Source organism: Calypte anna, chromosome 4A (assembly GCF_003957555.1).
Source record: "Calypte anna isolate BGI_N300 chromosome 4A, bCalAnn1_v1.p, whole genome shotgun sequence".
NCBI classification, from domain to species: Eukaryota; Metazoa; Chordata; class Aves; order Apodiformes; family Trochilidae; genus Calypte; species Calypte anna.
This window is the reverse complement of record NC_044248.1, coordinates 36,084,040-36,108,330: the sequence shown is the minus strand read 5'-3', so window position 1 is coordinate 36,108,330 and position 24,291 is coordinate 36,084,040. Positions and strand designations below refer to the sequence as shown.

The window sequence follows — 24,291 nt, the reverse complement described above, 5'->3', positions numbered from 1 at the left end:
CTCTTGTATACACGGGAGCAAATGCTATGTTTTCCTCTACACCATGACCCCTACCATCTCTGAAGTTTGATACTTGCCTTCTGCCTTTTACCATAATAAATGCAGTTACAGGAAACAAAATAGCCTGGTTTTGGTCTAGAAATAGTACTAGTAAAAATTATTTTTACATTTAATCCATGAAAAATGTGCTAAACAGAAGGCATCTGAGGCAAAACCACAATGACTTCAGTTCATAGATATATTTCCTTTCATACTCAGGAATATCAGAGAATCAAAGGATTGTCATGGTTGAAAAATACTTCTAAGATCATCAAGGCCAACCATCAACCCTGAAAAAAAAATCCATGCCCAGTAAGCATGTCCTGAAGTGCCACCTTGAACGTGTTTTTTGAGTACCTCCACAGGGCTGGTGACTCCACCACCTCCCTGGGCAGCCTATTCTAGTGCCTGAATACTCTTACAGTGAAGAAATTCTTCCTAATATCTCCTCTAAACCTCCCCTGGTACAACTTCAGGCTGTTCCCTCTAGTCCTATCAACATTTACTTGAGTGAAAAGGCCAGCACCCACCTCAGTACAATCTCCTTTCAGTAGCTGCAGAGAGCTATGATGTCTTCTCTCAGCCTCCTTTTCTCCAAATTAAACGATCCCAGTTCTCTCAGTCTCTCCTCACAGGACTTGTTTTCCAGACCCTTCACCAGCTTTGTTGCCCTTCTCTGAACTCACTTCAGCAGCTCCATGTTTTTCTTGTAGCGAAGGGCCCAGAACTGAACACAGAACTTGAGGAGTGGCACCATCACTTGCCCTCTCCTGCTGGCCACACAATTCCTGATACAAGCCATGATGCTGTCGGCCTTCTTGGCCACCTGAGCACACTGATGGCTCATGTTCAGATGGTGGTTGACCAGCACCCCCCTTTTCTGCATCCTTTTCTGCCAGGCAGCTTTCCAGCCCCTCTTCCCCCAAGCCTGTAGTGTTGCGTGGGGTTGTTGTGACTAAAATGCAGGACCCAAAACCTGGCCTTGCCAAGCTTCATAGAACAGGCCTCAGCCCATCAATCCAGCCAGTCCAGGTCCCTCTGCAGAGCCTTCCTATCTTCAAGCAGATCAGCGCTTCCACCCAACTCTGTGTCATCTGCAGACTCACTGAGGAAGCACCCAATTCCCTCATCTAAATTGTTGATAAAGGTGTTGAACCAGACAGGCCCCAAACCTGAGCCCTGGTGAGTGACTGCCCACAGGATTTGGCTCAGTTCAGAACAAATCTCTGTGCCCTGCCATCCCCCCAGTTTTTAACTCAGTGCAGAGTATATGTGCCTATGCCAGGAGCTTCTCTAGGAAGATACTGAGGGAGACTGTGTCAAAAGCTTTGTTAAAGTCCATGTAGACAACATCCACAGCTTTTCCCTTGTCCACTTGGCAGATCACCTGGTCATAGAAGGACACCAGGTTGGTCAAGCTGGACCTGTCCTTCCTCAACCCCCACTGGCTGGGCCTGATCTCCTAGCTGTCCTTTATTCCCCATGTGAGCACACTCAAAATTAATTTCTCCACAATTTTTAATGTTAACAAGCTCAGGCTGGCAGGCCTGTAGTTCCCTGGATCCTCCTCCTGAGCCTTATTGTAGATGGGTGTCACACTGGCAAGCCTCCAGTCATCTGGGACCTCCCCTGCTAACCAAGACTGTTGATTAATGATGGAAAACAGCTTGGTGAGCTCTTTTTCCAGCTTCCTCAACACTCTCAGGTGGATTCAATCTGGTCCCATAGCCTTGTGTGTGTGCAGGTGCTGTAGCAGGTCATTAACTCCCTCATCCTGATTAGGGGGGGGGTTGTGCTGCTCTGCATCCTCATCTCCCAGCTCAGGGGGCTGAATACCCTGGGGGTGGCTGGGCTGACTATTAAAGACAGAGGCAATGAAGGCACTAAGTATTTCAGCCTTTTCCTCATCCTTGGTTGCAATGTTCTTTCCCCCCCTCCCCGTCCAATTGAGGATGAAGATTCTCCCTGGCTCTCTTTTTGTTATGTATGTATTTGTAAAAACTTTTTTTGCTAACCCTTATGACAGCGGCCAGACTGAGCTCCATCAGGGCTTTTGCCTTCCTGATTTTCCTTCTGCATGACCTAATTAGATCTACATACTCATCCTAAAATGTCTGCCCCTTCTTCCAAAGGTGGTAAGCTTTTTTTTTTTTCTCCTCTGACTCCCACCAAAAGCTCCCCGTTCAGCCACCACCTGCGCTCCCAATCCCTCCACCATTTGGCCCAGTGCACTCAAGTCCCTTTTCCTTGCCTGAGGACTTCTCTTGGCAATCTCATCACAGCCCACCTACATGACCAGTAGTGGCCATACCAGACCCAAGGGCTTCCTGGTTACATCTCTAACCTGGGCTGCAGAGACAGCATTTCAGGTCAGGCCAGCATGTTGGGCCCTTTGTTCCCCTCAGAAAATTATGTCCTACAACAATTCCCCTCCTAAATATTGTTATACATATAGTTCTATTCACATTCATCATTATTGTGAAACCACCCATAAGAGTGAATACTTTAATGATTTCAGTCTTTCTTTATAAATTGTTTGAGCTTTGAAGTGCAAAGCATGACCACTCCAAACAAATACCTATTGGCATATGGATTTCACAATCCTGGCATGCAAACTTTTTATGCAGCAACAGTATATTGAAATGGCAATCAGGTCTCAAATGAAATCCTAACTCACATTAGGATCTGCTAATGCTTTCTGCTCATCTTGAATATGAAGCTAGCCTGCATCTATCCAAAAATGTTGCCCAAAGATGCATCTTTCTATATTTGAAATACGCAGAATGGACAAAACCAGAAATTTATATTGTTCTTGGACAAACAATGCTAAGCCTGAACAAAGCCTTCAGCAGAATCTGTAGTGCCTGTGGTATTTTTGGTAAACAAATACTGTTTGCCATCACAAAAGAGAGCCAGAATAAGGAGCAATGTTTGGCAAATGAGTTCGTTCACAAACTATTAAAACTTACAATACTGACTGAAGTACCTGATCATGAGCTTTTACATATCCATAGGATCATGGGCTTTTCTTTCCTCACAACAATAAGGAAACAGTTTTTGCAGCTTTAAATGTTAGCTCCAAAAAGGAGAGCTCCATTAAACAAAATGAAATGTGCATTGCAAGGAGAACAGAGGATCCTAAACCTTTTATCAGACACCCTGCTGCATGGAATTTTTAAAAAATAAATACTGAACAACAAGTATCTTTGAAGTTCTCTAGTTAATAGACCTTACAGACCTCCTACAGTGTGGCAATAAATATGCCTCAAGAAATCAGTGTATCACTTCATACCATTTAATAAAGCCACAATTGCCTTTGTTATGCAGACTGTATAGAAGAGTGAATGCTATCCAAGAGCAAAACTATGCATTAATAGTGCCTTCCTTTCTTGTGTTAGTAAGCATAGCATCCATGCTTTGGTTCTATTCTCTTCCACCTGTAGGTCCTTCCAGTAGACAGTGGAGTTCACTTAAAGCATCAAGTTCAGACTAGTTTGGCATCCAGTTTCCAAACTCAAGTTATTAAAACAAGAACTGCTGTGATTCATGAACCATGGCTGAATGGCTGACTATTCCTTTCATTAAAAGTTCAAGATTTTTATTCATGTATCTGTATCTCTTTGAAATAAAAACCTCACAAAGACAACAGCATGCTGAGATTCCATTTCTCATCAGTGCTTAATTCAGGCAATGAGGAATCTGACATTCACAAGCCCCCATCCTAAATCTGTCTATTCTGAAGATTTCATTTGCACAGATAAGCTTTGTACCTCTCTACTCACTTCTCAATGGGTTATTTTATTTCTGAGTTTGAATCTGGGCACAGAAAAGTAAGAAAACCATTATACTTTCCCATTATTTTCTTGCTTTAGAAATACAGAGATAGATAAATAAAGATAGATTCATATTTAGGAACACTATTTTATGTAAATGAACTAGTTCTGATCATATGTTTTTACAAAACTGTGCCAGTTTCAGAAATAAAATTTACTTCTTCCCTTCTGCTCATAGAAACCTCAAAAGCAGTATGAATAGCTTGACAGCTTGTCTCTGACATAGATGTAGTTCTTGGTCATTAATTAAGATTCTTGTCTGTTTGAAAGACAGAAATTTCCCACCGCGACCAAATCATATGAAAATACCCTCTTTTTTTCACACTTTCCTTCCAATAGTAAACTTTAGAAGTGATTTCAGTGTAAAAACAAGTTATGCTGTGCATTAGTTTGTGGTTGTCTGAGAATTAATTTACATTAAGCAGACATTGTGGTACCTGAAACACACATCCTTAACATGTGCCTGAGAGCAAGCAGCATCTGAAACTAAGTGATGATTCTCAATTTCCTTTACTATTTTTACTTCCCACATTATCTCTAAAGATTGTGCACACTTCCTCTGCCATAAAAATGAAGAATACAAAGAGAAATACGCCAAGCTATAGGGAAAGTAAAATTTCCCAGAAGTTACCTTGAACCTAACTAGGGGGTGGGTGGGAATTGTTCTCACTCCATATCTAAGGGCATCAGGTTAATAGTGGAAGTGTGAACAAAGCATATTAATTAGGCCTATATGATTCCCACCATTCTCTAGTCTCCAGCATAAGGCTGTAGTTTGAAATACACTTTAGGTTAACAGCCACACCAAAAAAAGGTGTTTTCTCTACTTGCCACCTTCAGCTAGCAATGCCCGTGTGCCCTACAGCCTGGTACCACGACTACAGTCAAACAAGCCAGTCAAATCCATCCAGCTGGTGCTTGGTTATATTTGATCTCAGTGTTTTCTGACAGCTGAAGCCCCAAAGTGGAGTTAAACAGCAAAAGTACAGTATGAATAAACAGGTGACACCATATCTTTTCACAATATCCTTAGAAATATCAGTGTATTAGACACTTGGAATGATTTTCAGAAACTTACTTGTTATCTGCAGGTATACCCTCTCCTGGATACAATTCTGTCCAGAAAACAGTTTGTGGACAGTAGTGGCTTTTTTTTCCCCCCTCTCTGCCTAAATCCACTTACTACAGCCTCAGTTTTGTTCTGAAACAGTACATAAATTCATTCTAATGTGTTGCACTTGTATTTTTAGATATTGTCCTTAAGGATGTCAAATCAATAAAGTAAACAATTCATCACATAAGCCCTTAAGCACAAAGGAAAAAAATATTTCCCATGGTTTGTACCTGCCAACTAAGTAACACAAAGGTGAAATCTAAACAAGAACTGTGAACACTGTTGGACCTGGAGAATACCAGGTAAGAGAAGAAAATGGTACAGAAAAAGAAATATTGTGGTCTATTGCAAAAAAAGCACATAATTGTCACATCACAAAGAAGAAAATGTGTTTTGTATAACGACTTGAATTAACAAATAAAGGAAGATGTCAGTGCTGGGGATATTTTGTGATTTAACTTTGATCAGAGTTAATGTGAATGGAACTAAAGGCATAAATCTCTATGAATCAAACTGCAAAATTATTTCTTTTGCTTTTTTCTTCTCCCTTTTACAGGCTCAGAAAAGGTAAAGTATTTCAAAAGAAAATGTACAGCTTTGATAACAAGATCAAAATGCATTCCATGTCATATCTGTCCTCAAAGAGCAAAGAGAAAAATGATGACTTCTTAGTCACACCTGGACAAAAAATTCTGTAAAAATGTAACTAATGAAAATACAGTAAGACTTCTACTACTATAGACACAGCCAGACTTACAGGCAGAAAGCTGCATTACTTTTCTCTGTTAGCTAAAATGCTTGACAGGTTGTTGTCAACAGTGCATATTTTACAGGCAACCTTGTTTTCCTCTGAACAACATTCCCTAGAGGGAATATTAATAGAAAGTAAGATTAACCCCTGGATTTCAGTATTTTAGGTAACAGAAAAGTTACAAATTTTTCTTATCAACCAGTTCTGTCAGCTCTTGACCTGTTTAGTTCCAGGTTCTCCCAAAATTCTTGACTAATTTACAAAAATACAGAAAGCTTCTCCCTGCTCTCCAGTTTCTTCTACTGACCTATTTCCCATCCTCTTAGAGCTCTGCTATCCCCAAACTTCCTCTAAACTTCCTTTTTCCCAATGCTTCATTTTTCTACATGACCTGGAACAAATTCCACCCAGTACTTAATCCCAGACTTCTTACCTCCAACATTCCCTCTCTTATGATCACCACTTCATACTGCTCTCCATTTTTTAATGGAATCACAGCCCATCCTCCAGTAAGTCTCTGGATCAGATCCTCACTTTCTCTGCTCTAGTAAGGACTCAGATTCCAGAATCTGGCACAATTATAAAGAGTCTGCCAGGGAACCAGTCTGCCAAGTCTGCAGATTTATAAAGACTGCTGCATTTAAGTAAGTGTTCCCTCCTACCATTTACTCTTTTATTTTGCACAACACAGTACTTCACACAATGCTTATATTGGGACGATTTCTTCAAAATGAATTCCAAACACTTAAAATCTGATTACTTCAGATTAGAGTCACAAGCTGAAAACTGGTGGGTTTTACTTTTATCAACTACAACATGCCAAAAAAAAAAAAAAAAAAAAAAAAAAAAAAGATGACACAAGGCTTTTCATGCAAACTTGTGATTTTTGGGACAGTCAAAACTAACATAATTTCCTTTGATATGTTCCAAAAAGTTATCCAGTGAAGAATCCCATAGAAGTAATTTTTAGGAGATAATGTGAGCTCTGCTACAGTGCTGCCTGTTTTATAAGGTTGGATGTAAGTACATCAGAGTAACTTTAAACATGCACATGAATGGAAAAAAATTAAGTAAGAAAAACTAAGCCTTTCTTTTCATCCATTCTTTTGTGAGCAACAAAAATAGAGTTCAGTGAATGATCTTCCATTAGGCTTGGATGGATGAAAACTCCCTGTTGCACCTATTCAAGATCCTGAAACATGCTGTTACTAAACATTTTAACTCCCTACTCCCATGGAGTATCAATATCAGAACCCACTTGGTTGATGCAGGGTGAGTGGTGGACATTTTCTCCTGGGATTTTTCCAAGGCTTTTGATAGAGTCTCCCACAACTGAGAAATTGTCTCATTATGGTCTTGACAAGTGGTCTGTGTAGTGGGTGAGGAACTGGCTGACAGACCATAGCCAGAGGGTGCTAATAAATAAATAGTTCCTCCACAAAATGGCCACTGGTCACAAGTGAAGTCCCCCAGGGATCAATACTGGGCCCAATGCTGTGTAACTTTTTCATAAGTGACCTGGGTGTTGGGATCAAGAGCACCCTGGTGAATTTTGCTGAGTAGACCAAGATGAGTGGAGAGGTTGACACTCCAGATGGGAGAACCACCCTCCAAGATGACCCAGACAGACTGGAGGATTGAGCTAGCCGGAACCTTATGAGGTTCAATGTGGAGAAGTTTAAGGTCTTGCACCTGGGAACACAACCCAGCAGTGCAGTTCAGACTGGGATCCACCTGGCCGGAGAGCAGCCCTGTGGAAAGGGACCTGGGGGACTTGGTGGATAAGAGGCTCAACATGAGTGAACTGCAGCTGCAAAGAAAGCCAACAGGATGCTGGGCTGCAGCAACAAGGGCACCACCAGAAGAGAGAAGTCAACCATCATCCTGCTCTACTCAGCACTTGTCAGACTGCACCTGGAGTATTGTGTCCAGTTTTCTTCCCTGGTGTACAAAAATGATGCAGACAGGCTGGAGAGGGTCCAGAGAAGGGCCACAAGGATGATCAGAGGACTGGAGCATCTGCCATACAAGGAGAGGCTGAGAAAACTGGGTTAGGGTAGACTTTATTATGATGTTCCAGTGCTTAAAAGGTGGCAAAGAGGATGGAGACTGTTACTTACAAGCAGCCACAAGGGGCAATTGGCACAATGCTCCTGGGAAGATTCCAATTGTACACAAGTTAAATATTTCACCACAAGAACAGCTGAACACTGGAATGGTCTCTCGGGAAGTAGAAGATTCCCCCACTTTAGACAGATTTAAGTCTTAGCTCAACAGTGTGCTGAGACAACTATATAAACTATAGCATTATCTAGAAGGGTTGGACCAGACGACCCTTGAGGTCCTTTCCAATCTGACATGCTAAGATTCTATAATTAAACACTGGATTTTAAGTGCCATGCAATGAATTCCTCTAGCTATTACTAACTACTTCTTCTCATGAACTAGTATTCCTCTGACTGCCTGTCAGCTCAGAATTGTAAAAACTATCCTGACTCTTTATGTAATTACAAATCCTTAATAATTATCTGACACTAATATTCCTCAAAATCAAGAATGCTTCTCAAAGTACAAAAAAGCAAAATGTTTTTCTTAATAATTTCATTACAAAAATCCACGTGTCTGTCCTGAATTTGAAGTGTATTAATTTCAGAAAAAATTGTGTTGTTTGGGACAGTTTTTGTTTATCTTTAATGAAAACATCTATTCAGTGGCTTATGAAAATCTAAAAAGAAAGATATTAAGCTATTCAACAGGACTATGTTATTTCAATGAATTTTATTCATTTTACTGAATAAATGCTATGAAACATGTTCTCTGAGGCAACACAGCCTGTTTCAACATTTCATCCCTTCCATGAATGATGTATTTTTGCCCATTCATCCGTTAAAAGGTTAATTAACCTAGATGAGCATTCCCAAACCTAATTTCCATATATCAATCAGTAATATAGCATGCAAAATCAGACCCCAAGTCTTTAATGGGATAGCATGTAATTGACTCTGAATCAGAAAATACTCTTTTTAAGCAACAAGCTTCTCTGATCTCCAACTCGTTTTCCAGCCACTGACACATCCCCAGCCCAGGGTTCACCAAGCTTTGCCTCCAGCAACACTGGCAAGGTAAAAAGGCTGGAAAAGTGATCCAGCAGCATTTCTATTTCTCACCCCATTACCTTCCTTTTATCAATGAAAGGGATCAAAGGCCTCCAAGAAGCACCCTACCTTGAATTGCTATAGCCATTGAATTGCTGCAGGGAAAATATTGTATTTACTCTGAGTTTATTCTCACATAAGCAAAAGCACACAAAATAGGCAGCTTAAGGGAAAGAAACGCAGAGCTCTGGTTTGAGAGATCTACAGTGTAAAACACTGTATATGTGAAGGGACAGGAGCTAATCGCTATTAAGAAGAGAGTTTAGAAAATAAGTTTCCATTTTTATTTTCATAAAAACTGAGTGCAAATCACTTGTGAATCATCTGACCTACATTATGAAGAACCCAAGACACTGTTTAATTTGTATTCACAAGTCATAAATTCCAACTTCAGTGAATTAGCTCTCCACTTACTGTCTCCCTTGGGTAAGTCAAGGTCTTTTACCACTCCTCGGCCCACTCTGACTGGGGTTGCAGACCACCACAGAGCAGACTCGGGGTGCCCAAGAGACCGGGAGGGGACACAGCTGGGACAGCTGATTCAAACTGAGACTAAAGGTATATATACACACTATACTTCATTCTTCTCGGCATGTAAAGCCAGGGCAAAGAAGAAAATTCACAGCTATGGCATCGGTCTTCCCAAGTTCATTGTGTTGGAGCCCTGCTTTACTGGAGATGGCTGAACACCTACCTGCTGATAAAAAGCAATGAGTTCATTCTTTATTGTGTATTCTTAGGTGTGTGGCTTTTGCTTTACCTCTTAAGCTGTATCTCAAGGCACAAGTTTTTGCACTTTTACCCTTCCAATTCCCCTCCAGACCCCACTGGAGGGAGTAAGTGAGCAGCTGCGTGGCTCTGTGCTGCCCACTGCAGTTCGAATATAACACATCTAAAAGAAGTCTTTCTTTCTTTATTTCACTGTGTAACATCACATCCATCCACTACCATGATTATTCTGGGATATAAAATTGTTTATAACTCACTTTATCTATCTTTATTAACATAACTCTGTTTAATCAGAACAATCGTACCGATGTTAGAGTAATACTTTACCCTTGTTTGGGCTTTAATGATTATGTCCTTAGAGAAGTGCATAGGACATTACAGCATTAGTATTAAGTCACATCTAAACTAATTGCTGTTAGTTACTTCATCTCACTAATTAATTCCAAGTGTCTAACAAAAGCAATCTGATTTTTACAAGCTCTTAATATGTTAAGAAATGTATATTACACTACAGACATTAATTTCCCATAGGATATTTAGCTGAAAAGCTTCTAGTTGACCTGAACTAAAAATCATAGACTAAATGCTCAAATCCCTATTTGCCATATTCATTTTTTATGCTAATAACACATGAAAGGAACTCCCTACATGCTAAATTAAGAATATAAGGCCCAAATTGCTACTCACTTACAATCAGCAGTTTATTCCTGTTTAGACAGAACGGTTCAGAAGCACTCCTGACAGTTCTTGCTTTAACTGGCTTCCACAGTTAAAGGAAAGGAGGAAAATGCCAAATTCATTGCAAAAGGGGATATTTTGTGATGTTATTACAAAGCTAGTTATAAATGAATGCTGTCAAGTCCACTTCACATGAAGAGTGAACCACTGCCTTACAGGGTTTGCCTGAACAGTTCAACAAGAATTGATGTTGCTAAATATTCTCCCCTGAGAAGCCCAACATAGCAGAGATAAATTTGAATTAAGCAGAAATACTATAATTCAGTGACAGAGCAAAATGTAACATAAATTTTAACTATGAAAAACCTGGCTTGAACATTGTAGATACCAGAGATAATATTTGTATAGAAAATTAAAACTAGGTTGCAGCTAGTCAGAGAAAACATACCCTTGTTAGCTCTAAAGACATTAAAGGGATACATGCATTGTGGATAAGTAATTCATAATTTTACAACAGTTTTGGTATACCTGAAAAAGGCCATTTTGTTTGAGGCTTCTTCTGAACCCAAACTGTAACCCTGAGCACCAAAATCCTCTCCACAACTTCTCATTCACTGCCTTCCCAGACAGAAGCTTCCAAGACAGAAGCTTTTCTGCTCTTAGACATTAATCCTGAATGTCTCTCCAATCTGTAGATGAAGTGTGTATCTCAAAGGTTCTTCAAGACACTACAGGTCACATTTACAGGTCACAAAACCAACCACCTAGAATTCCACTTCTTAGACTAGTGGTCACCTCCTTTAACTTATAAACCTTTCAACTTGTGTAATTTCAATAGCATCTTTCCCATCATGTGTTGAGCATCAGAGACTGCATTTAAGTCTCAGTTTTCAAACAGTTTTAGCATAGGCTGTGTGAAGTAGGGAGCAGATGGTCAAGTCCATACTCAAGGAGAAAAGATTAGGAGAAAATAATGCTCAAGGAACCATAGGAAAATCACTTCAATCCTGTCTAGGCTAACAGCCAACATAGATTTACCCATGCTCAATGCCTCATCAGACACCAGTAAAACATCAGACTATTAAGCATAGAGAAGAGGAACACAAAAAACATTTTAGTTCCTATTCAGGTATATCAAGTAAAGCCCACAGGGGGCACAGGATCCTGTTGTTTCTCTCATGATGCAGGACCTTAGTTAGAGCTGGTGCTTGATAATAAGACTACTCAGGAAACATTAGAAATAATGTCATCTGTGAGAAGCAATCATCATCTTTTCATGAGTCACAGATTTGCATCGTGCTTCATAATGTACAATATCAAGCAAAAGGATAGATTGGAATACAGTGTTTTGGATAATTGCTTCATCACTGTAAGTACCATTTCTGAAGTACACTAGAAAAGTATTAATTGCTAAGTCACCCAGGTAACAAAACCTAGGGACTGTTACACAAGATATCCAGGATACATAACTAAAATTTAAAACATCAGCTACTAATTAGATAATTATCACAAACAGACATTCCAAGCAGAGGCCAAAATACATTTCCATTAAAGTGACCTCTGTTTTGCCTTTCTGCTGTCCTGAGATAAATTAGGAATCTCAAATACTTATCATTAAGATTTTTTTTTGCTAGCACCTCATTATTTCTGTGTCAATCATCTACTTTTGTTCTGTCTCCCCAAAGTTTCAGATGACCCTCTCTACACTGGGTCAAGCCAATTATTAACTTTGCAAACTTCATCTTTAACTGATGTATTCAGCCCCTCCCACTATCAAACTCAAGTCTACCATAAACCATGAAATACTACACTGTATTCCAACACTGGTTTTTACATATATTTGTTCTAAATTTACAAGTATAGTTACTAAGATGTTAGGTACTCAGCACATCCCCACATAGTACAACCATAAGAAAAAGGACATTATGCCTGTTGTATTGTCTGGATATATGGAAAAACTCAGTAATACAATACTGACATCAATCTTAAGAAGTCACATTAGCTCAGTATTGTGCTATTACTTGTGAATAAGGAAAAAAATATAAATTGAGACAGTATATGAAGGAAGTTTGGTGGTACCTGCAGTTACTCTCGTGCATGATAGAAAGTGTGGGAGAAAACAAGAAAGCAACTATTCAGCAGCTTGGCAAGCAGGCAGTGAAGGCTTCTATCACTGCTAAAGCTGAGTGGGAAAAAATGGGATAATGGAACATGGGGTAATTGCCATGAAAGTTCTCTAACTGGCAATACACAGCTTTATCTAATATGTTAGAACCATGGGGAAGATACAAACAAAGAAATGGTGCAGTCAAAGTAACGATCCATAAAAAAAAAGTTGTGCAGCTCTGATTAAACTGGCACAGTAAGCAAAGCTGCCTTGCTCTAGGCAAAAAGAGAGGATAACACAGCACTGAAAGCAAGCATAAAAATTTTTACCTGCAAGGACAAAAACTTGTAGATTAATTTAAGAAATTGAAAACTGGCAATATTTGGGCAAGACTCAGTATGTGAAACTGAATTAAAAACATGTGCTTAAGAGAGTACCCAGAGAAACACAGGCCTGCAGAACAGAAAGGACAGTGGCAACATTCAACCACCAAGACAGGAAAAAGTTGAAAAATGAGTGATATTTAAAAGGTGATATTTAGAATAATCATCTTTCTCCATTAGCCACTACTGTGAGAAGTGATGGATAATTTTGTTGCTTACACACACACCTCAGTTTCTACTGTTAAGCATGCCAGCACATCAGCACTTTCTTTCCTGCTGTTCTGTCTCCTAACCCTCTTAAAGAAATTGCTTGCAGTGACTGAGGGGGTCTAATGCTCTTTTTTTCAATGTGGTTATTCTAATTCCCTCCTATATTTTTAAAAACACCCAGGTTTACATTCTTTTCATTGGTCTCGCAGGGCTGTGTATTTCAGGTCATTCAGGTTTTTTACCATGCTGCAGTACATTTTTTTTCTTTCTTTTTGCCTTTCTTACCACTACTTAGCTGAAGAACTGCGAGGTCAGCCATAGCCTCTATCAGTCCTCTGAGACATTGTTAACTAGTTTGGATGGTATGTATAAAAATTTAAAGTTTTAACTGATTACTTTACAGTTGGAATATTTGAATGATCAGAGTTTTGATAGCAGGATGAATCTCTTCAAATTGCATCAGTGTTAATCATGTTTATTTGAAAAGGGTCTCTTATGCTACACAGCTTAATCAGTATTAAACTGTTCCAAAAACGAGCCCTGAATCGCAGTTCTCTCCTTCTGTGTAATTATGAATTGAAGCCTAAAACCACTTTTGGTGAAATGCTGGCATCATGTGGCAGAAACCGGTCACTGCAAGAATGATGGCTTAAAAAACTGATGAAAAACACATGTAATTAGGAACCTAAGACATTAATCTCAAGCATCTGTTTCATCTCATTACTTACATTACTAGGAAATTGGCAGGTTTGTAGAGTTATTTTGAAAGACTTTTCTTTCCTTACATCTCAATTATGAGCAGCATTGCTTTTATCTATATGATAAATTACTTTCAACATTTTACAAACGAGTTAACAGCACTCTTGGGGGAGGTGGTGACTATCTTATTGGGTTTGATAGATATTCTCACTATTTAGATCTACCTACCCAAGCTTTTACCTATTGCCTTCAAAAAAAGAGTACTGCCATTTGCTCAAGAACATTCTGCTAAACAAGTTGTTTCAGAGGAAGAACAATTTCTCAGATAACTTCATCCTTCCTTCCTCCCTGCCTCTAGGAAAATCTCCCAGCTCCTCAGTCCTGCCAGCCCCTGAGCAGAAGCCCACACTGCCTGCCAACAAGAAAAAGAGAGGAAACGTGGTCTTGGGAAAGGTACATTTCACACTGCAGAACTGCTTCATACAGTGCTTCACACAACTGGATGATGCCAGAGAACTGGCACCCCCAGTTAATGCCACTTGCTGGGTGTTGCACAGCAGAACTGAGCAGCAGTGCTGTGCTTGTCAAAAAGGCCTTAGCAATCCACATGAACTTGCCACCCCTTAAATGCCTCTGGTTCATTTTCTTGCAAAATTGAACAAAATTAACACAGAAGAGTGACTGATGTTTTTCTAGGCACACAAGTTAGGTTAAGGGGCTCAACAATAATTTGTTTAGCAGCTAGAATTCTTTACTCTTCATTAGCATCATTCACTGGTAACAATCTGCTGCTGTGGTGTGAGACTTTAATTGCTTTTGACAAGCAAAGGCACCTTTTGAAGGTGCCTTTTATCTGCTCAAACACATATTATTACAAATGTTAAATTTCTGCAGGTTTTTTTTTTTTTTTTACTTTCAGGGAACTCTGCTCATTCTTTTGCATTCTGGTTGTTTGAGGGGAAGGGAAAGGTGTTGTTAGTTTTGTTGGGGTTACTTCTTAAACTTCATTTTTTACTAAAAAAGCTTACATCTAGCATTTTTCTTAACATATAATGGTATCTACATGCATTGGGTAAAGACAGGAATAATTTGACTTTCACTCATGATTATGCACAGTCATCTTGATATCAAAGTTTTTGAACTGTGACCAACATATAATAATTTGTGGATAATCTCACTATTTGAAAGTGGAAAAGATTGTGGATTCTGTATATAATATGAAGAAGAGACTCAAATCACCACCCGCTCCCCAGGCACACTTTGCTTACATTCTATTTCTCTGTTGTCACCTTCTCAGTTCCCTTTTTAATAAAGGGCTAAATAAAATGAAGTGCTATGGCATCACATCATAGCCTTATATTTGAATGAACACAAGGATCTGCCTAATATCTTGGGTCTAACAATCCCAATAAGGCTAACAGGCCTGAGTCAGAGTTTCCTGGAATTTTAGGGCAGGAACTATATCTGCATAATGCTTTGTGTACCTACATGAAGCAGTATCCTTAAATAACGTGTTTTTTTCTGGTTTTAAAAAACAAGATACCATTAACCAATATTTGAATGTGAATTTCCAGCAAAAACAGATAAATACTCGAAGTATATACTTCAATAGCACAAAGATTTCTTCCACTATTTAGCAATTCTACCTCTTTCTTTCTATGCTGTACCTCTGGGTGTAATAATTCAGTAGATTAAAAAAACCCATTTGAAAAAAAAAAAAAAAACATTCGCTGAAATAACTTTTGCATCATTGTATTATTTAATCTGAAAAACTGTCAGAAATCTAGAAACATGAAAGGCATAAAATTTTCTCCTTCCTAAAAATAATTTGCCTTCTGCCCTTTCATGTAGTATAAAATTAATCAGTGCATACTGACAATACTGCACAATCTGCTACGCTGAGAAGAGACTAATTCTGTCACTGAAGTGTAGGTAATCCAATCTACCCAGGTTACACAAAGTGAGTGCACAGGCAAGCATTTCTGCAAAATGCATCAAGGAACTCAATTAGTTGAGTGTTTCTAGTGACCACTGCTTCAGGATACTGTTACACTTAAACTTTTGTTGTGCATCAGTTGTAAATAGTAAGATGCACTTGGTATTGATGTCATTTTCTCCTGCTACCCACAAGGGCATTTGTGAGCTTAGCTACAAATGAACAGCTGGATCATGCATTCAGACAGATGGGCAACCTTTACTCAGCCAAAAGACAGATTTTTGCATCCTCGTGAGAAACCCCCAAAGCCCAGTTTCCTACCTTAGTTTCCATAAGGGAATTTTCACACTAAATTAGATCCTTCTCTGGGGACCTATTTCTTAAATGACCAGCCAGGAATTAGTACAGGCAAATATCACAGAATAGGAAAATTTTAGCCTTATTTGGCATCTCAGGTGAGAAAGTTGTGCCTCATGTTGTGGCAGCCTAAGCAGCACATGGCTGCACACACAAAAACTGCTAAAATTCTCTTACAAAGGCAGTTGTGTTCACATCTGAGTCTCTCACTGATCTGTTTGCTCCTGCACCATTGTAACTTAATGGCTATTATGTAAACCTGAAAAGGTAAAGTCTATTTATACATCTATTTAGAACTCTAGGCAGGGGTAAGAAACTTGAAGATTTTTTTGTTTGCTATGGAAAGTTCTTGTCAGGTATTTGTACAAAATTATCCTTCCTCTTTCAGCTAGCATGTTGCATGCAATATTTCAAACTAATAATGACAATAAAACTTGTTTTAGAGATTCCCATAAGCTAAAGATTCAATGCCATTGCTGTAAATGCTCAATCTTAGCATCTTCTTTAAGCCTCTCACTGGGGAGGCCTAAGTAGAAATTACACTCATCTTGGTGTGTTCATTCTCACTGGCTATAGGAAAGCACAGACTGTCAGTCTGTCCATTCCTACAGTTTCAGTAGAAAAGGTTTCAAAAAGAACTCTCCTGAGTTATCTGACCTTAGTTTTTCCAGTCTGGGATCCTCAAGGGTTCTCAGAAGAGTTTCTTCCCTCTTCTTCTTACCTGTTGCTTAAAGTGTTTAAACTTGACACCAGCTTTGAAAGGGACTGCTCAAATCTTTCTTACAGAGGCCTCCTTACAGGCAGCTTCCTCTCTATCCAATTTCTGCTCTGAATCTCATCTCACTCATACCAGACATGATCCATGAAATAACTACCACAGTAACAATAAATTGTTGCCACAGAACAGCCCACTGTATTTATCCTCAGAAATACTCCTGAATTTTGCTGCAGTTCCCAGGCAAATCAGAAAAGGATGGCAACAAGAATCTTCACAAGAAGTATGCAAGCCTTGTCACAAATACTTTACATATCTGTAGCTAAGCCTGAATCATATTTCCACCTCCCTTTTCTTACCCTCCATTGCTTGGAAAGTCGCTGCTTCTCATTATAGTGACATCAGTCATAGAAAAAGAAAAGCTCACACATATGGGAATAAAACTCACCATGCTGTTCATTTTTGAAGAGGATGAGTTTGCTCTCTGCTTCCACAGGCTGTTGAGCTCTTCTGTATTTCCATCCTTTGGTTTTATGATCAGCCGACTGCCTCCAGCAGTACCTTCTGAAGATGATCTCAGTCGTTTCTCCACAAATCTGCCTTCTCTGTATGGACTGAAGCTATTGGGAAGATCAACTACAAACAGAAGTAATCAGCAGTCATTACCAAGAATTACCCTCTACAAGTACTTTCTTAATGAGAGAATTGCTTTGCTTGAAATGCTTACATTGCAAGGCAATCACACAGAAGAGTTCTGTAGAATGCACATCCTGCATACTTAGATAAAAATGCCACCTGGACCACCAGTTCCCTGTTCAACCTCCAGTGACTAGCACCCTCAGCATACTACAAGCCCAGTCCATGGCTCCTTACAGAGTCCAGAGGGACCTCTGTTCCATCCTTCCCTTTCTTCCCTCATTGTACAATATTTCCAAACCACTGTCCAGTAAAACCCACCAGATAAACTGTCACTGGTCCACTGGTGCCAAAACCCAGCCTAACTTACCCTGAGTGTTGAGGAGAGTCTAGGTTTTATAGGGCCAGGTCACAGCTTTGTTACCACTGCATAGGACAGGGATGCACAAGGGTTTTGTTTTCTGTTTGGCCCTCCTAGTTCATCCCTTCAACCACCGACTCCAAACCCTGCCTGCAGCCAGAAGGCTGAATCCCAGTGCCCAGATCCAATAAAAAATAACACATCAGAAAAAAAGAGAAAAATGACATTTTGAGGTGCTAGGGTAAATTTAGACAACAGGAAAGAGAAAAGCATATCTAACACATCTTCTATCATATACTCTTTTATGAAAGAATGGTCATCTTTGATAAGGCTTTAAAAAAAAATTCCATATCACATGAAAATATATAAAAGTATACTAAGAAATAAATGGTGCGTCAAGCCTGTGGATACATTAACATCACATTCACAACATTCACTATAATTATATCAGCTATGGAAAAGAAAATATCTATTCCCAAAGAAAACACACAGAATTATTTTTCCTTGACATCTGGTTTTAAATACTGTTTTAGCAAAACCAACATTTTAAAACACTCTGGTTTTAACAGATATAACTACTTATAACCTTAATGAATGCCGTGTAAGTTTTTTCTCTTTTGTTTCATTTCATATGGCAGGAGTTTTAGAAATTTTTTCAATGGTTTCTTTGTATGCTTCACCAGTTTCTAATTTTAAATACACTCTTCACAACACAGGAAAAAAAATATTTTGAACACAGCTACAAAACCCTAACAATTAATCATTGACTTTCATACAGTGCAGCATTAGCTGTAGTCTTTCTGTGAACATGGATCCCATTTACAAAAATCCCTCTACCACAGTTTCAACTCCAGTTATCTGCCTTCAAAAACACAGATTAAATATACAACAGCTGACACCTGAGTTTCAAACACTCTGTATTTCTAAACACCACTCAGAGCTGCCCGCTTGCTGTTCTGCAGTACCCTCTAGTCAGTACATACAATAATACGTGCTCATTCACAGGTCAGCCAATGTTGCAAGGAAGTTCAACTCATTGCTCAGGTTTAGTAACACATAAATGGAAATAATTTTTCTCTCAGTTGAACCCAGTTCTGAGGAAAAGGGGCCCCTTCTGGTGAAAACTATTTCAGTGGATTAATTTTACTTTATATTGCCATTTATGTGCAATATTTCCAACCAAGCCTCACAGTGACAAATAATTCAAAATGCAAGATTGCTTTTGATTGCTTATAATCCACTTGCTTAGATAAATGTCCACACAAAAAGATGGGTATGAATTCATATGAATTTACACTCATTTATCTTCTAGTACAAACACTATGAATGCAGCCTTGTTGACACAGATTTTGGCCCACCAGATATAGTCTCAGGATTATGCAAGAAAGCACCAGTCTTTAAGTTGGTTTGAGAAAATAAACTGTCAGAGATAAATGTCTTTTGACAGATGTCCTTCATTCAAGGGCCTTCTGCCTTTATCCTTCTTCTGCATTTTTATACACTGGGGTTTCTAGGCACAGCCTTTCTACTTAATCTTGTTAATAATTCCAAATTCCTTTTCATAAGCTGATCTTTATCCACTGTGAAATTTAGAGGGTATTTAACTCTCTCAGTTTCATAAATTACATAATGAGAACTTAAACAATGTTATTTCTAATGGAATCAGAAATAGGATTTTTCATACTCTGCCACAGAAACACCACTCCAAGCTGCTTTATAGCATCAGTTGTACAGAGCAACCAAGAGTCACAAAATTTTGAAACCCAGATCAATAAAAGATAAACTGTGTCATTTTTTCATAACCAAGCTGAAAGAAGATTTATTTCTCTGGCAATGTTTCCATCTCAAACAAAGCAACTCTTTGGCTCAGAAAATAGGCATGCCTCAAAAATCCCAGCTTTAGCCTTGAACAAGAGGCAATAATCAATACTCTCTTTATGAAATCATTTTCTACCACAGGAAAGCATAGATATGAACAGCAAAAATGGGTGTTAGTAAACTAAAATGCAAAATCAAAAAATCATAGACTTTTTGGTTAATTCTTACAATTTTGGAATGAGGGCACAATTCATAACTCCTGAACTTCCTAGCTTGCTCTGGCAATTCCACAAATCACTTTATGACCAAATAATTCTTGGAGAAGAACTGAGGCCAAAAAAAAAGCCCCCCACCAAACCCAGTAATGAAAAGACCATGAGACATACCTTTAGAATGGTTGGTTTCATAACCCTGTTGTGTTTTAATGGACTGAGGTTCAGAACATGGAACAATCTTAGACTCCACTATAGGAATTGTCTCTCTCCTGTGCTTGGACTGTGTGTTTTCATCTCTGTCCCTATTCAGCCCCTGTGCCTTTGGAGAGAACATTGCTGATTCTTCTCTGTGCTGTGATGCAAAGGTTTCTAAATGTGCATTTGCCAAGTTAACTTCTCCTATGTGTCTGGCATCATTAATATGTAGTTCATTGGCTTGCAGCAATACTTTTGTTTGACTAGTAGCTGAGGTTTTGAATAAGGTATTAGATTCAACACTACACGAGCTTGCGCGACTCACAGGAGACACCCCCACGGAATGCCCAGTACTTTCCACAATATCGGTTTCCCTTGCAGGAGCAGCAACAGGACTGAAGAAGACCTGAGAGGTAGAGACATCGTTGCCAAAATCCTCTGCAAGTGGTGCTCCAGTCCCACTGCTGGGCAGAGCATCCACCTCTGAAACTGAATCCTCCGTCAGGGCGACAAAGTCAGAGGGGGTCTGGGCAGCTGTGAGGTCAGCTGAGAGCAGGGGGGACTGCAAGGAGCTTCCCATGCACTCGGTTGTCTCAGCTGAACACGGAGGAGAGGACTTGGCAGTCACAGGTTCGCTTTCCACGTAGGATTTAACCTCTAGCAAGCACCTGGGCTGCTGCGCAGAGGAACCTGACTGACTCTCTGGAGCGGGTTTAGAAAATTTGTAGTGTGATGAGAAAGATTTAGTGAGAAGCTTTCGCGTGGATTGTTTGACAGAGTGCCGGCTCTGCTCCTCTGCAAAGCCTGAATCATCACCCTCATTATTCCCAGAGCTTATGCAATTTATAAAGACGTTCTTATTAGCTGAGGGCTCCTTTCCCTTTTCAAAATCCTCCGTCAAAGACCTTGTTATCTTCTTGCTCCGTGAGCTGCCAAAGCCAACCGAATGCCTCCCTCTGCTTTTGATGTGTTCCTCTAGGCTGAGTTTTTGGAAAGCGTCAAGAGAGGACTGGGTACCATTTGAAATGGCAACATTTTGACTGGCTGAGTCAGGCTTCTGCTCAGTCCCTTTCTTGTTATGGAAGCTAATGGAAGGAGTGCGGAAAATACTCCTCCGCTTGCCTGTGCTCCCTGAGCTGGAGTTGGTGCTGGATGGGGAGGAGGTGTGGACACCAATGGCATTAGCAGAAGAAGGTGAGGAAGGAAGAGAGTCGTGTCTCCTGCTAATGCTTCTCCTGAATATTGGCAACCGAGATACTAGAGTTGATCGTCTGGATCCTGAGTCCCCCATCAGGGCACAAAGTGTCCGTGGCTCTTCACAGCCAGTAATCTAACCTGGGATGAGAAAAAGAAAGAAAAATAAATAAATAAACAAATTATACAGCCTCAAAGTCTACTTGAATAGGCTTTAAGTCATCCTGAATGCAAGAGATGCCAACAACCACTCTGTGGTTCTATGATCAATTTTAGGAACAGCTGCAAGCTGTTGCACCTCCTTTACACAAGGTTTTTTTTAGAATTTCAAAGTCACGTTCAACAGGCAGCACTGAAAACCCAGCAGCTGAGCAAAGCTGTGGCTCCAAACATTCCTCAGACAAGAGATGCAGTATTATATATGATATACTATACAATGCAGATCACACTGGGAAACAGTACAAAATCTACATCTCAAAATATAGATAAATATATCATCCAAATGTCCTTGTTTAACTAAGTTCTAAGGACAAGGTTTCTTGTAAACTGTAAGCTTTCTTCTAAGAGACTTGATTTTTCATTATCTGACTGGAACAAAATATTATCTTTTGTTCCTAAATATATTTTTGCAATGAGGAAGAGGATTTAAATTTTCCAATCTTCATGGAACTTTCAGTTTTTACTCCCTTCATGTGCTCCGGCTAAAGGCTGTATCTATCACCTCACAACAGAGAAAATGCTGGCACTGCAGTCAAGCTAAAAAACCAAAAATTCTTCCTAAGGAATTGTCAAGTTCTAAAAATTTACTGTAAGGGCACGGGATTATGTTTCTAGATTAGAACTTTAAAGTTTCCATGGACACTTCTCTGAAATCCTCTTGTAGCCTACTTGCTTATAATTAGCTATTTTCATGGATTTTTGAAGTAAGAAGTGTTTCATACACTGAAAATTCGCATTTTTAATAAATATTTAAGCAATAAAAACTTATTTTAATGAGCACAGCAGACATACTAGAAGAAAAATAAACTTTATGAAATATACATCAGTTCTTTTTTTATTCTCATTATAATAAACTACTTCTGTGAGAGACAGGACCTCAGAAGGAGCAATAAAAACGTGATATATAGTGACAAAACTGCAGGTATAATGCCTGAGTGCAACTTTGTGAGCTGCAAGTGTTCATACATATGAATAAAAATCAGGTAATTTATCTAAACAATGTTTGGGTGTCAAGCACAAAACCAAATTCATTCATCTAATGAGCAATTTAATACGAGTTATGTGGCTGCAGCCAATACCTGTGAACAATATATTTATACAGTGTACATTAACACACACATGTACATAAAAAGGGAAAATAATATTTAAGGAGTTATAAAGCTACATGCATGCTATATTACTTTGAAAGAAAGTATAAGTTCAGAGACCATTTCTGACTAGACAATGAACAGTTCTTTCTGCATCAACTTTATTTTTTTCCAAGTCATTTTGTGGTTTAAGGTGAGAGAAACAGTTCAGGAACAGTCCCTACACCCAAGACCTAGAAAATACCCAGGTCCTGCCACTGAAATCCAAATCTGAATTTGGTCTGATTGGGACACAACTGATGGTACAAGCACACACACGTTACCAGAATCACTTTACATCCACCAAAGAAACCGAGGCACAGCCAATTGTTCCATTTCACTGACACATGAGGTGGTTTGCATTTACACCACTGTTAAGAGCAAAAGAAGAGCACAGAGAAGCTGAGGCCCTGTGAATTCACACCAGGGCTTATGTCAAACCAGCTTGTTTGTCCACAATTCAGCCTACTGAAAATGGGCTTTGGAAAGTTGCATGCAAGCCTCTCCACCTTCCCTGCACAAACCTCTCTTGGGTCTTCGACAAATTCCAGCCCTGCCGTGTTGGGTTCTTTTTGCTTTTGTGAACATGTCCTTGCAGGCATGCTGATATGCATGGATATGCACACACATACAACACAATATTATTTAGAGACTATCAGGGTTCTGCCTTACAATTTAAGATGACATAAGTGCTAAAAAAAAAAATAATTCCATTTTATAACTGCAATGGACGAGAGAAGTATTTTTAGAAGGGACTCGAGCACAGACCCTATGAGGAGAGGCTGAGGGAGCTGGGGGTGTTCAGCCTTAAGAAGAGGCGGCTCAGGGGAGACCTCATTGCTCTCTACAACTCCCTGAAAGGAGGTTGGAGCCAGGTGGGGGTTGGTCTCTTTTCCCAGATGACTTTCAACAAGACAAGAGGGCATGGTCTTAAGTTGTGCCAGGGGAAGTTTAGGTTGGATATTAGAAAGAATTTCTTTACGGAGAGGGTGATCAAGCATTGGAATGGGCTGCCCAGGGAAGTAGTGGATTCTCCGTCCCTGGAGATATTTAAAAAGAGACTGGATGTGGCACTCAGTGCCATGGTCTAGCAACCGCAACGGTGGTTCAAGGGTTGGACTCGATGATCTCTGAGGTCCCTTCCAACCCAGCCAATTCTATGATTCTATGAAATTGCTGTAGGCAATTTATGCTCAGACAAAATATTTGCTCCCGTCCATTCTCTCTCTTGCCACACACCTTAATTGTCAGTTCACCAGAGAACAAACCATCCTGGTTATAATTATGGAATTCTCTGTGTTGAAAGCAGAATGAAGCAGACAACTGAGTAAAAAGAACATACTGTAACTTGCACTAGAAATACAAAGGCTGTATCTAAATAACAACAGATTACTCCAATAACTGACTCACTAATATACAGAGCCTTAGTTTTCCAGGTGGCAACATTTTTAATAGAATGCATTGCCTCCAACTGCAGACAACAAAATGGCATTTACCCATTCACCCTTCCCTGCCTCTGGAAGAGTACAAAGAAGCTGTCAACATTTCTCTTACTGTCTAAGCACCAGAAATCCTCACAGGTAATAAATTAATTACAATATACTGTTCTTTATAAGTTTACAATAGCAATTGGAGAGCATTTCTCAAAACCCCCACATCCATGTTCACATCATATCCATGTTCATATGCATATATGAATGGTTATATGCATATACAGTTTGAATACTTCAAATATTGTGGAAAATTTATTAGTATTTTGAATAATACTTGTCTATGCCATTTGTTTTATTTTTATATATATAAGTGTATACGCACACACA

General features: G+C 39.3%; 1 protein-coding gene across 1 annotated transcript in view; it reads right to left on the bottom strand.

Annotated features, from left to right (window-relative positions):
- Nucleotides 1-24,291, bottom strand: part of CCSER1 (coiled-coil serine rich protein 1) — a 630,536-nt gene that overhangs the window by 542,410 nt on the left and 63,835 nt on the right. Inside the window, exons 2-3 of the mRNA XM_030449910.1 lie at nucleotides 19,908-21,266; nucleotides 17,155-17,342 (exon numbers count right to left, since the gene is read on the bottom strand). Of these exons, the coding sequence (XP_030305770.1) occupies nucleotides 17,155-17,342; nucleotides 19,908-21,222 (1,503 nt within the window). The 5' untranslated portion in view covers nucleotides 21,223-21,266. The remainder of the gene's footprint in view (nucleotides 1-17,154; nucleotides 17,343-19,907; nucleotides 21,267-24,291) is intronic.